This window comes from Gymnogyps californianus, chromosome Z (assembly GCF_018139145.2).
Source record: "Gymnogyps californianus isolate 813 chromosome Z, ASM1813914v2, whole genome shotgun sequence".
NCBI lineage: Eukaryota > Metazoa > Chordata > Aves > Accipitriformes > Cathartidae > Gymnogyps > Gymnogyps californianus.
Genome location: NC_059500.1, coordinates 43,918,993 through 43,932,264, shown reverse-complemented (window position 1 = coordinate 43,932,264; position 13,272 = coordinate 43,918,993). Strand labels below are relative to the sequence as shown.

General features: G+C 37.3%; 1 protein-coding gene across 1 annotated transcript in view; it reads right to left on the bottom strand.

Annotated features, from left to right (window-relative positions):
• Positions 1-1,833: 1,833 nt before the first annotated feature.
• Positions 1,834-13,272, bottom strand: part of PRUNE2 (prune homolog 2 with BCH domain) — a 111,797-nt gene continuing 100,358 nt past the window's right edge. The window contains exons 15-21 of the mRNA XM_050913590.1: positions 13,073-13,204; positions 12,834-12,920; positions 9,331-9,429; positions 7,195-7,230; positions 6,636-6,674; positions 5,054-5,101; positions 1,834-2,844 (exon numbers count right to left, since the gene is read on the bottom strand). Coding sequence (XP_050769547.1) covers positions 2,823-2,844; positions 5,054-5,101; positions 6,636-6,674; positions 7,195-7,230; positions 9,331-9,429; positions 12,834-12,920; positions 13,073-13,204 — 463 coding nt within the window. The 3' untranslated portion in view covers positions 1,834-2,822. The remainder of the gene's footprint in view (positions 2,845-5,053; positions 5,102-6,635; positions 6,675-7,194; positions 7,231-9,330; positions 9,430-12,833; positions 12,921-13,072; positions 13,205-13,272) is intronic.

Below are 13,272 nucleotides of genomic sequence, written 5' to 3'. Positions count from 1 at the left end.
TCTATAATTTAAGTCAGCATAGGTCTTTTAACAAAAAAAAATTGCAACTATTAATTTGTATTTCATCTGAGCACTCTGATACACAGTAGAAAAAATCCGTATATAAAAGATTATATCTGTGCAATTATACGTACTATATTCCTCTTTCAACAAACTACTGATTTATTAATATTGATACATTATTGTTAATATAATATAGAATTGCCATATCATAACATTAAAAAACTTTTCAAAATATATTAATAAGCAAAGATAACCACACCTTGATCTTGCAATCATTTTTGCACCATCCCATTGAAGCCCCATTTTGTTTTAATGTGACATTTGGCTTAAACAAAGTCCTTCCATCTCAGGCTGCCACTATTAGTCCGCCCACATTAATCGTATTAATTCATGTATAGCTTTGCTGTTCAGTAATTTCACACAAAGCCTTTAGAATTGAACTCACCTCTGAGCTGACATCCACCACTAAGACCACAAATCTCTTATACCCCACTTAGATCTCAAACAGTGCATAAAGATTTGTGCTGAACCTCTGCTTTTAGCAAACCCTTCTCCCACCTATAGCATAACGCAAGTCATCTGGCTCATTCTAGGTGGCTTAAACTACACGTCTACAGAAGATGTGACTTCATGCTACTAGATGTTTTTAATACTTTAGATCTAGGTGAAGCTTAATTAGCATCTGGAAGTTAATACAAATATTAATCTGTACATAAAACATTATCCCCAATATACTAAGTGACAGCACTTTTATAAGGCAGACACAAGCCAAGATTCAAATATCTGAGAAAAGGTGGAAACTACCAGATCCTAATTGAGGGCAAGGTTATAGAGCAGCAACAATGGTCAGCAGGATTAGGCCCTTCCTCTGTGAAAATTAACAGGAACTGACAGAAAGATGCGATACAGCAGACTAGCTAGTATGACAGAGATACAATGTACCACTGTCAGTACAGAGCAAGGACTGCAGAGGTGCAGATATTTCAATTTTGATGCTGGCAGACAAGAAAGCATTTGGCAAGTTCTTGCCTTTCTGACAATTTTGTCAATCTTCATTACAGTAGCTGAACAACTGTGCACGCGATGATGGATGCTTGCTTCCTTGCTGCAGACCACCTTGCAAATACAAGATACAAATTGACAGAGAGGGAAATGTGCAAACCACAGAACAAAAATATCAATCTTTTAAACGAAGGACGAAATATAATTTTCACTCTCAGTTTAGATCCTACTGAAAAATCAAGGCTCATGCTGTCCTGCCTTTTGCTTAAACTTTATTCCCCAAGAAAACTTTTGCTTGTCTTCTCTTTCATTAATAATTCTGGACTGGAAGCAGGACTGGAGTTAGTGCACACATAAAAAGAAGGTGCAAATTATCTTGAATTGTTATGTCTAACGACTTATTTACAGACAAAGTACAGAATACACAGATGTAATTCTAGGGCATAAGGGAATCTCGTGAAGATAAGAATAATATTTCAGAGAGTGCGTAACACTATTACTTCTGTTAGGACATCGCAAAAGGCAGGTGAGTCAGCAGGTTTGGAAAGTGTATGCGTGTGTTCATTAGGGGAAGAGAAAGCATTAGTCATATTCTTGACTCTTGTCTTTTTAAAGCAGACAAGCAGAATTCACTCAATAATTTGCACTCTCTTGCAAAAGAATGGTCTGAGAGAATGCAGTTATTTTCCAGTGAATATGAGGACTTGCTGCAGTGTCTTTTGTGCCAGTAAACAGGACAGTAGCAAACAAGAAATGCTTAAGGTTTTTTTCCTTTTCATGTTTTTACTGCTGTGTTCTATGACACAGACAACAAACTGCATTGTAATACTTATTTTTTTTTATTTTAGATACACTTTGACATCTACTCCTAACAAATGAGTGTGACTCCCAACTGTAGATTTATACATTTAACCTTCAGTTGTTAGTAGGAAATACTAAGTACTTGTTTCATATTCATAGCATTAATAGCCTTTACAATTGGAGTTAGGATGCCATCTGAAGACTTGTAACTTTAAAAAAAGTTCTGGAAAAACAGATTTAGAAAAGAACAACAACAACAAATTAATGCTCCAAGGCTTTTAGAATATATGACAATCATTTACAGGATTAGCTGCTTCTAAAAAACTATCCCTAAAATAAAGATACTAAATTAAATTATTAAAATAAAATTAATTTCAGTTACTCATTTGTCCTCTGGGAAGTCTGTTTGATGACTAATTATTATTTTCTTAGCATATCAGTCTTTCCTGTGACCAAATAAAAAAGTCATTAGGGTTAAATAAACATGGAAAGACTTTTCAGACAGCAAGAAACAGACAAATACAAGGAAGTCCTGCATCATTTCTAGAATTATTTTTAAACAATAAAGTTGCTGCTGCTCTGTGACACAACCAAGCTAACATTTATTGTAACAATAACTATTCTGTTCAGCTATGCATAAACATTAATATGCTGAAGACAAAAATGAAACAAAAATCCACATCCTCATTGACTTGTTCATGAGGCACACTAATGGTAAAATGGTGCCCTTTTAAACAGAAATTGCACACACACAGAGAAACCAATGCTAGATGATACAGCTTTCCTAATGAAAACTCTGTTTCTGAAAACAACACAAATAACCGGGCCCAAAATTCTGCTGTTTCCATGGCAACAGGGTTGGCCCTTTTGGTCTTCTTGACTTGCTGAATGACATGGAAAAATCACAAACCAAACAAAATTAACCCAAATTGCCTATTGTACACCATGGTCGTGGGTGTCTGGGTGATGAAAATCCAAGCGAACACTCTTCTTCAAATGCCTGGCAACGATGCTTTTTATTTCAGGGTCATGTCAATGCTATATATTAAAGACAAAAAAACAAACACAAAAGAACAACAACAACAAAAAGAAATCAGTGCTATGAAACACGTGGCTAGTCATTTCCCCAATCCTGAGCTCCCGCAAAGTGTTGAGTATCCCCATCTCTCATTTACTTAAATGCATTGGTGTCAAATAATTTACACACATCCTATCTACTATATATGGAAAATACACACCTTAATAAGATCTGTTACTGTTTTATTAAAATTAATAACTACATTCCTGGCAACTCCCATCTGAAGTAGACACCAGATGTGGAAAAATCCACTGGTGGAATGACACCACAGTGCAGCAAGATATGGGTGCCCCTAAAAATAGTTCTAAGAGTACAGTTTTGCTATCTAGTGCAAAGCACATTTCATCAAATACTTTCAAAGCGTTCTTCAGAATAAGAAGTTGTCATCATAAACGTTGCATCAAAATACAATTTTCCTCACAGAATACATAACTATTTAAATCACCCTCAATATTTATGAACTGTTACAGAACACACAGGGTTCTTTCACTGTGAATTATTTCACAATGAATTTTTTTTAGAAGTCCTGAGGAAGTGCAAGAAGTTGAACAACATAGAACACAAGAGAGCATGACAATAGACAAAAGCCTTTGGAACAGATATGAAAAAGACAACAGAAGCAAACTAAGAGCTGGGCAGACTCCAGAGAGGTTTCAGCAGAAAGTATACAGAAGAAAAGTCTGTGTAAAACTGCTGTTATCATTGTGGAGGCATTTACATGGGAAATCCTATTTCCTGAAGAAATGACACCAGAAATGAGTGATATGACCACAGGAAAATTATCGCCACTTCTGAAGACAGATTCATATTTATGCAGAGAAAATAAATGGCAGGAAGGAGCATTAATTTGGCCTCAACTATATTTACTTAAGTTAAGTATAAATTCTCTTCTTATATTGCTTTTTGCTGCCCAGCTTCTCTTTTGAGAAAAACAGAAAAATTGTTCAAGCCACAAAAAGACTAAAATCATAAATGAATAGTCTTTAACATGTTATTTATTTTCCGTTCTCATACTTTAAAAAAACAGTTCTCATATTGACTCATTACAGAATAAACAGTGTCTCAGGAAAAAAAAAAGATGCTCAGAGCTTTTATGTCAACTGCTCCAGGAATCAGGAATTTAGCTTATGGTTCTAACCTATGTATCAGGTATGACTGTGACAGTTTACTACAGTACAATTTTATTTTAAAAAAGTGAAAAGAAAAGCTCCATTTTATTTATGCATCTGTTTGCTACACGTACTTCTAATTATTTGCCTGCTTATTAATACTCATGTTGTTGATGGAATCTTTTACTGAGGAGTCAGGTTTACTATATGCTATTTCCTGAACAATATTCCAGTGTGAGACACCAGGGTATTTCTACATACCAGTCAGCTGGGCAGGGACAGCAACGTCCCCAGTCACTCCTCCCCTGTACACACTGGCCAGGAACACACACACCGCTGCAATGGCTAGTCCTCCTGACATGCTATTCTAGCAATGAATTGTTAGTGCTTGCGTGACACACTACAGCTACAAACACCCTCACTGATGCACGGTAAGAGCAGTGCAGGGTTTTCTATTTGCATGCTTCAGTTACGGTATCAGACAGACGAACAGCATGCCAGAGGACTCACACATTCCCATTTCCAAGGGAACCAGTCCAGCTTTGAAAGGAAGAGACATAAGATACTGGAGATTTAATCAGGGAAATAACTATGAAAGAAGCTGAGAAGCACAAAAAGCAAAGAGAAGGAAGACATGAAGAGCACGACCCAGAAATCAAAGTAAAATATAAGACTTCTTAATCTGTGAATGAGAATGGCAAGTTTACCACTTTACATTTAATTGAGCATAATGCATGGGACCATCTTCACTCTGATCATGTTGCACTTTTTCTATCTGTTTTTCACATAACTTAACCTGAATATCCTCAGGCTAAGAATTCTATCTGTCTCTGCTTGGACATGGTCGAGGACACTTTAAACACATCTGCAATGCAAATATAATAAATCCCAACTTCAGTGCTTTTTCTGCTTGCATTTGTTGAATCAATTTCCTGAAAATAACTATAAAAGCATTTAGGTCTCCAAAAAGCTTTATGGAGTCTACCCAGCCTCAGTTCCTAGCAGCGTGGTTGTAAAATAACGTTAAAATATAATGACAGTATTAGGCATAAATTCTTACTCCTGCTCCACTGAAGTCATTTCTGGATCATTTGAGAGGCAGCTAGTTCTGGGTACAAGGAAAAAGAGGTAGTAGTAAACATTTCTTCTGTGTTTATTTCTTTCTCTTTTTAAATATGACATCAAATTTGGAGGATGTAATAACTAACTGTAGTGAATATATTTGACAGCACCAACACACAAATGTTATTGATAGGAATGTAGTGAGCTTAGTGCCTGCAATACAAATTAGTCTAAGTAATAAATTTTTAAGCTATTTCTTTAAGTTGGGGAAGGGAAATGCACTACAGTGACTTCATACATCCAACAATAACAATAATCAGTGATGCCTCATATGAATATTTAGTTCCCCTTTCACTTGTTATGCTGCAGCCTGCACTCTTTTAAATGAAAGGAGTAACAAGAAAGCAGCTTTCTTCCACAGAGTTTTCATTGTTCTATACTACAATGCATTTGAAAATGTTGGAACAGAAGGGATAGAAGTTGCATTTCAAGATTGGGTGGGCCTCTTATCTTTTGTTTAACAAAATATTCAGGTGGTATCAGATAACTACTTATGTAAATCTATTACTTCTGAGGCAGTCTAACTGCTAGAATCAAAACATAGTGGCCAGTGTTTTGGGTGTTTCTCTGTGGTCATTTTAAAAGCTGTTATCAGGAGAACCGGAAGAAAATGTGTACCGCACAAGAAGAAACTTCAGAAAAAATACCACAAAGAAGAAACGGTAAGATGAAAATTCTGAAGTGCACAAGCTAAAGGAAGGAGACTGAAAAGAAACTTCAAAACCTCAAAATCTTTGGTTACAAAAACCACAGGGAAAATGTCATACTAGAACTGACAGACACAGCTCCTTTCTCCAGAATCTTGTGTACAATACACACTGAAGAAAGTGTACTGGATACTTTCTAAGCTCTGCTCAGTGAGTCAAGGATTGTGTCCTTCCACTTAAGGACACAATGTAGGACATCGTGTCCTACAACATACTGCCTCAGTACATTGAAGTCAAAGCACAGAGTTACAAGTTTAAAGTATCTGGTCATCAGCTGACACTGATTTATTAAGTGACCATAGACAATACAATATTATCAAGTATTAATCCACTGGCCTATCCAACCAACACTGGAAAGAGAGGAAGTTACCTACCTACCTTAACTGAGAATGAGGTACAATATCTATCCCTAACTTAGTAAATTGTAAAAAATAATTTTAAAAAAGAAATACCTCCTCAAAAATTTATGGATCATCTGACGTAATGGGTGAAGGGTAGAAATGTTTAATGAACCATTTTAATGGAGTAAAAAAGTGATTTCAGTCCTCCCCATGACTATAGAAACAATCATCAAAAAATAGCAAAAATGTTTTTTATAGTGTAAAGGTATGATTATTCCTTACTGAGACCAAATGGTACAAAAGCAGGCTGCTTATAGTGAGAGGGGAAGTCAATTCACAAATGTGGCAACTTACACAGTAATTGAAACTATGAGCTAATTGCTGTACCAAACACACAACATACTACTGCATTCAGTCTATTCCTGTGAAACAAGTAAATACAATGCCAGCATTCAGCTGAAAGCTATCTTACTTAGCTGTTTCTGAAGTTTCCCTCAGCTCTTCATCCAGTCTGCATGAGTAAAAGTTATTGATATAAAGAAACAAAGAAGCAAGCAGAGCATAAGAGAGAAGCAGAGCAATAGCAGAGCAAAGAACAAATATAGTACATGCTCCTAAAATAGGCACTCAGTATTATGCACTGACCCTAAAGCTCTTCAGTTCAGTATGATACCATTTATCCCTGTGCTCAACCCACCTTTAATTTGTAACTCCTTATTTAGCTCATTTGGAGGCAGAAACATAAAAGCAGCAGGGATCTGAGGCATGCCCAGTGGACAGAGCTGAAAGCATTCAGTTGCTCTATCAGATAGTATTAAACTAGCTGCAGCCTGGGCCAAGTCAAGGACGTTTACAGTTCAGTAAGTTTTATTTGCAAGGGAGGCTGATCTCAACAGCTTGAAGGGGAAAGTAAGATTCCACATCATTGCAAGTCCTCTCTCATTCAGCTGTTGAGGTCGCCTGCAGGTGAAAGGCTGTCACACAGATTCACTCCATTATGAGCAGCAGCATGGGCTAGAAAGCAAGTTTACCTCATTCTTCTCTTAATACACTTCTCTTCGTCATACCTTACAAGATAAGAGTGGGTGAAGGAAGACAAAAGATGTACAAGTTCATATGATACAACAGGCACATTGTATCCCACTTCAGTAAAAACTACCAACCAACCACACAACCCAAATCCTGGCATAACCTTATATACTTTCTACAGGTGGGATTCCGCATCACCATAGGTGGTATTTCTGTTCTTGCCAGTGGAGCAATTATGAAGTCGAAAGCTGAATTTTATTTTATTTTGCTACAGGAATCTTTCTTAATTTGCAGCAGAAAGGAAGCTATCAGCTGAACACTGCTCTTCTCCCTGTGGCATGGGAATAACCTCTCACAGTGCCTTGAATGCACACACCCACTAGATCTTCATATCACAACATCTTGAAAATGCTTGCCACCAATGGGCACAGTTGTCATGTTTCAGTTTTTTTCTTCAGTAAAATAATGATCTATCTGGCTGCTGATGACATGAAGTAGGCAGTTCCCTAAAATTTCTTAAGTTCTAAGTCCTAAAGTTTCTTTAGTATGGGTGCTGTGATCATATCACCTTTGGTCTGAGAGGTGAATGGACTTTCCGAACAGTTTTCAGTCTACAGGGAAGAAAAGATGTGTGTAACACAGATGTGTGTACTGCTACGGACAGTGTAACAGTAAAACATAGCAAGGAAGCAGAGAGAGAAACACACCGAAGTATCACGTTACGGTCTGTATCGAAGGGAACGATAAGAAATTAAAACGTTTACAGGAATCAAAAGAGGAAGGGAGGGAAAGGAGGAAGGGATGGAGGGAGCATGAAAAAATTTTAGGGATGTTAAAATATTCTGGGCATCTCTTTATCAGGTGACCAATGACTTCTATACTCCATATTCTTAGCATCACTCCACCTCTAAAGAAGTTATAGCAAATAAATTTGAGTGAAAGTACCTATGATCCCTGATTTCATGACTGTAATTTACTATTTTTACAAGTGCCACTGCAAGAACTGAGCTTCCCAGTGGCTCCCTGGAACTACACCACAAGTATCAGAGCAACCACCAGCTTGATGAAAGAAATTATGCTGCTTTCACAACTACTGAGAGGCAGGTGTGAAAACTCCTGCCTGGGTTGAAGAGATCTATGACAGCTCCAAAAGAAGTGTTCTTCATACCTAGTCATTCAGAAACCATAAGGAAAAGACAAACATACTTCTGTATTTACTCATCAAAATACTTTCTAGAGCAGAATGTTCGCCTGTTCAAAACTTAGGACATTTGATAAAAAGAATAATTAAAAAAAAGCATTCCTGAACACCATATTTTTTAATAATGACCACATGAAAACCATGATTGATTTCCATGGTTTTCAGTCTCGGTATACCATTTCAGTTCGTTGTTTTCAGGTCTGAAAAAAAGCCAGCTGAGGTGAGCAATTCAAATCAACTTCCTACAATTTTTTAATTGTATTTAATCTTTCCTTTAGAAATACCTGCATTTAAAAAACCTTTACACATAAGAAGCAAGAACTGAGACACTGTCTTTCAGTGGTTTTGGGTTAAACCATGAAAATCAACAAGATAAGGAACGGTGAACCGATGGACTTTCAGTGGTTTTCTACTGAACAGGCTATCTTTCAATTATTGTTTCAGTTCAAAGCTCTGTATGACTAAAACTTAAAAACACTTCTACTTAAATAGTGGTAAAAGTTATGGAAAAATATAGCATAGGTGATACGTGTGGAAGGGTTAAACTTTTTTCCTATTTTCTTTCTGGGTTGCAATTAGTGAGTGAACAGTCTGTTCCAATTCAGATTATATGGTCATAGGGTTGATGAAGGGACTCTGAGCCTGAAAGTTTCTCTTCATTTTACCAGCAGTATCATTTGGTCCAGTACAAAACCTTCTTCCTCCTATAAACGCTGGTTCCCCTAGGAGTATATATTTATTGTGTTTTGTGATTCCATTACACAGTGTTTTCCTGCTTCTGAGTTTGACAGTGGAATTTTTGTGGAACAACACATAAGCATTTGGAAAAATATCAGGAAGGGGCTTTATGTTTTTCTTACAGACTCTGAAACGCTATTATTAGTTTTCCGAAATAGTTTCCATTGGAACAAGTACACACTTACTGTACATCACTTACTTGACAATACTGTCTGGTATGTGCACATATTCCATTGGAATCATCTCACGAAGCTCTGCCAACGTGTTGACGTACTGTATCTTACTGCTGAACTTAGAGCTGAAACACAGAAACAACATGTTAATTGACTTTCTGCCCAAAATCTTTTATGATATATTAAAATAAAAGAGAAAGTATACATTTAATATATTAAATAATTAAGCGTTTTGTTATTCATATTTCAATTACAGACTTCAGCTGATCATGAGCATACCTGAGTTCTAGTGAGGCTGAAACCAAGTCTAGACCTTTTGCTGTTCCTTGCTTAGGCTGAATCACAGTATTTAGGACAACATTATAAATTGTAATGCCTACATACTAGGCAATGCAATTCATTTTACAGTTCGAAGGAGATGTATTAAAATTCTGAAAAGAATCAAATCCCCTACAGCATACTTACATGTAAAAAGAGATGGGAAGCATTCACTTAATGTGGTCATGATGAATTAACATCAAGTGATTGTGATGAATTAGCATTTATATTTGACACTGGTTCTCAAACATAATAAAACTGAACTTCCTCATTTGGTTAGATGAGTACAGATCTGATTCTGTATGTGCATGTTTATTCTTACTGCAGGGCCCTCTTATGAGGAAATACTTCCTTTGTTTGTTTCAACTGTGCTGTATGATAATTTATTGTGTTTCAGAAACGATCACTCGGAAAAAGGCTAAATTTTTCAGAAAACACACTTAAAAAAATAAGGCTATTCACTTGTCTAACGTGAATTATTTTATATGTATCAGCTTATGAGAAATTTCTCTTTCTCATTTGGCTCATAAAGCAATTTTCCAAATTTAGCTCTGGTTGTGTTTAGATAATCTTTTAACATCAGTAACAGTGACGAATGCACCTTGACCGTGAATGTTCTTAAGTGTAGGCCATGAAAAACAGAACATATTCTTGCTATTTACTGCTGATTTGGGGGTATGACCAGACAACACGAAGCCTCTGAAATAGCTCTGAGCAGAACGTTACTGCCCTTCCCCTTACCATACATATCTTCCTAATAAGGTAAAGTGAGACGACTGAAACAGGAATACTTGAAGGTACTGTGAATAGTTGTTTAAGCTCACCCATTTTAATTTGTCTCTGTACCAGATTAGCATCATTAGGCACATGCACTGGAGCAGGCCAATGGTCACGTTTTAAGATGCATGAATCACTCACAATTGTCCAGTCAAAGCCATGATAGCATACAGATAATTCTTAGCATTTTATCCAAAATGTTAATCATAGTCTGCATCATCTGAACTGCCAGCTAAAGTAACTTGGCAAGCTGCAAGCCAATCAGAAGCTTCTAAAGACTGGGTGAGGGGAGGAAAAAAAAAAATCTTTCAAGGGTTAATTTTTCCACTTGAGGATTCTCCTGGGTCCACTAATTCCACCACAGTGATTGATTTCTGAGTAACTGCTTCATGTGTACAGGCATCCCAAATACATGACTGAAAAAAGAAGTCCTTGTTTCTTTCAGACTTTAGGGGAGGCGTGCTGCCAATAGTGGTAAACTTCCTATTATTTAACTATTTCCATCAAATGCCCAATATCTTTCACAGACACTTGCTTTATTAGAAATCAAATTTCTTACCTAACACAGCTAAGATGATCTCTAGTGTGCATATCTGGTGCATAAAGAGTATCTAGGATCTATCTTTGCAACCACTAGTTCTTTCATCTTGTGTATTCAGGCAACTGTTTAGTGTTTATCAGTCAAGATGAGTCCCAGACCCCACCGAATGACCTTGCCAGTTTTTGAGGTAGAATTGACTGTAGCATACTCTCAGTGACTTGACTGTCCCTTGCCATTCTGTTGTCTTTCAGCTTCTTGATTCCTACTGTTTTGTCCTGCATCTCAGCTGAAACAGAATTAAAATTATGTTGCTCATGTTTAGCTATCTCATTGAAATTTCTGCTTGCCTCGGGACCAACTCATTTCTCACTCTAAAATTCCCACTGTGCATGTCAGCGGTTTGGTGAAGAGCTCGGGGCTAGCAAACTAAGCTACAGCCATCGGCCTTCAATCTAATCAAGTTTCTATCTCCTTACATTGCTTGTTACTGAATTGACTCTCTCTTTTCCTGCCTCACGGAGTTTTTTTACTCAGCTTTCTTATAGTGCTCTTCTGTCCTCTGTGAGGGTTCAAATATCTTATGTCATCTTCCACAAAAGTCACATTGGCCATGTGTCCTGCCCACCTTTTTTCAGCTCCCATTTGCACTTCACTTTCTTCTTGCGCAGACACTCAATCTACTTGGCTGAAATGGAGAGTTTTAACTGGTCTCTATTGCATCTAGTTTTGTACTGTTAATCTGCTTTGCCAAACTACTCAGAGCGAACCTTTCCTCCTGTTTGGCCATGCAAAACCTCTAGTCACTGCTGCTCAGTATGGTCATTCTGAATAAATGACTAATGAATTCAAACAGACATGGCATATTTGATTTTTTTTAATTTTACTGCCTACCTTTCCTCTGGGAGCAAACAGGATGCCAACAGAAATGTCTCAGACACCAAATGCAACTCAGTGAATCCCCATCATTACTGTTGATAACTCCCAGTATTGTTTCCCTGTTACTCTGGTATTTTTAATTGTCACTTTCTACTTGATATTAAAGACACCACATCTGAAAGAAGAAGCTCCGTTATGACACTTAGCCTGTCGCACTTTGGCAGCAATGGGAGAACTCATGTGCTTCCCCATCCCAATGGCACCCTGTCAGGACAGAGCGTCCTGCAAGAGGCACCTCCAGTGTTCTCATCTGCAGCCTGGGGGCAGACGTCTCTGAGGTCTGTCATGACGTGTATTATTCGCTGTGTGGCTTCTGTAGACGATGCTTCTTCTCTTGCCTGAAGCAACTCTTTCTCACACCTGTCAGTCTGCTCTCCCTGATCTCAGGATTTCAACTGCCTATTTGCACATCTTCTTCAACAACTTGTGAGGTCTTCAGGGTCTGTAACATTTCTTTGTTTTTTTACTAATCAAAGCACTATTTTTGGTGGCATTAAGCCTTTTTTGGAACCGGAACTCCTATGCATTCAAACAGCTCAGGGTGCTGGCGGTCCTCTTGCATGAGCAGCAACTAATTTTTTTAAACCCAGAACTGTATCTTAATCTTGTCCTGTAGCCAGGATTTTTTTAATGAGGTGATTATCATTAAATGCAGATGCCTTTTCTACATGCCTTTTAGCTGGGCTTGAAACAAAGACAATTTTAAGGGAATGAATTCCCAGTTCTGCATATACGTACAGGTTTACGATATCATGCCTGTGATGTCTGCAACTAGATACTCATATAAATCACGAGTTCTTTTCCACTTACTTTAGGAAAGTCAACTTCAACTATCAAAATCCCCACATGAACTGAAAAATGAGCACTCCTCAGTGAAAGATTAACGGCCTTGTTTGATGATTTAGGGTGCTTTTGTATTCTCTGAGACATAGAAAATCACTGGTATTCACTACGTACCTTATAAAAGGTCGTGTCACAGCCAGAATTGTCCTGATAAACCACGATGGATGAACAATTATAAATGACTTCAAATTCTTCCGTAATCTAAGTAAAAATGAAATGGTTTCTTAAAAAAAGAAAAACCCACAAAGCATACAAAAAGATCATATACAGTGAACGCTGTCATACAGGGAATTAACAGAAATGGGCAGTTTTCAAAATAATGGCTGTGGATCAGAAAGAAAAATACTACTCACCGTCGATCAATCATCTGGTAACATTTTTTCATCCAACCCAGTCCAGGCATCCTCCTTCTTGGTGTTGCTCCATTCAGGTAGACAATCATATAGTCTTCAGCTACCATCAGCTCTAAAGTACTGATTACATAGCTGATAAAAGTACAGAAGTAAGTGAGCGCATACTTTACATTATCCACTTATGCCCAAACTAAATCAGT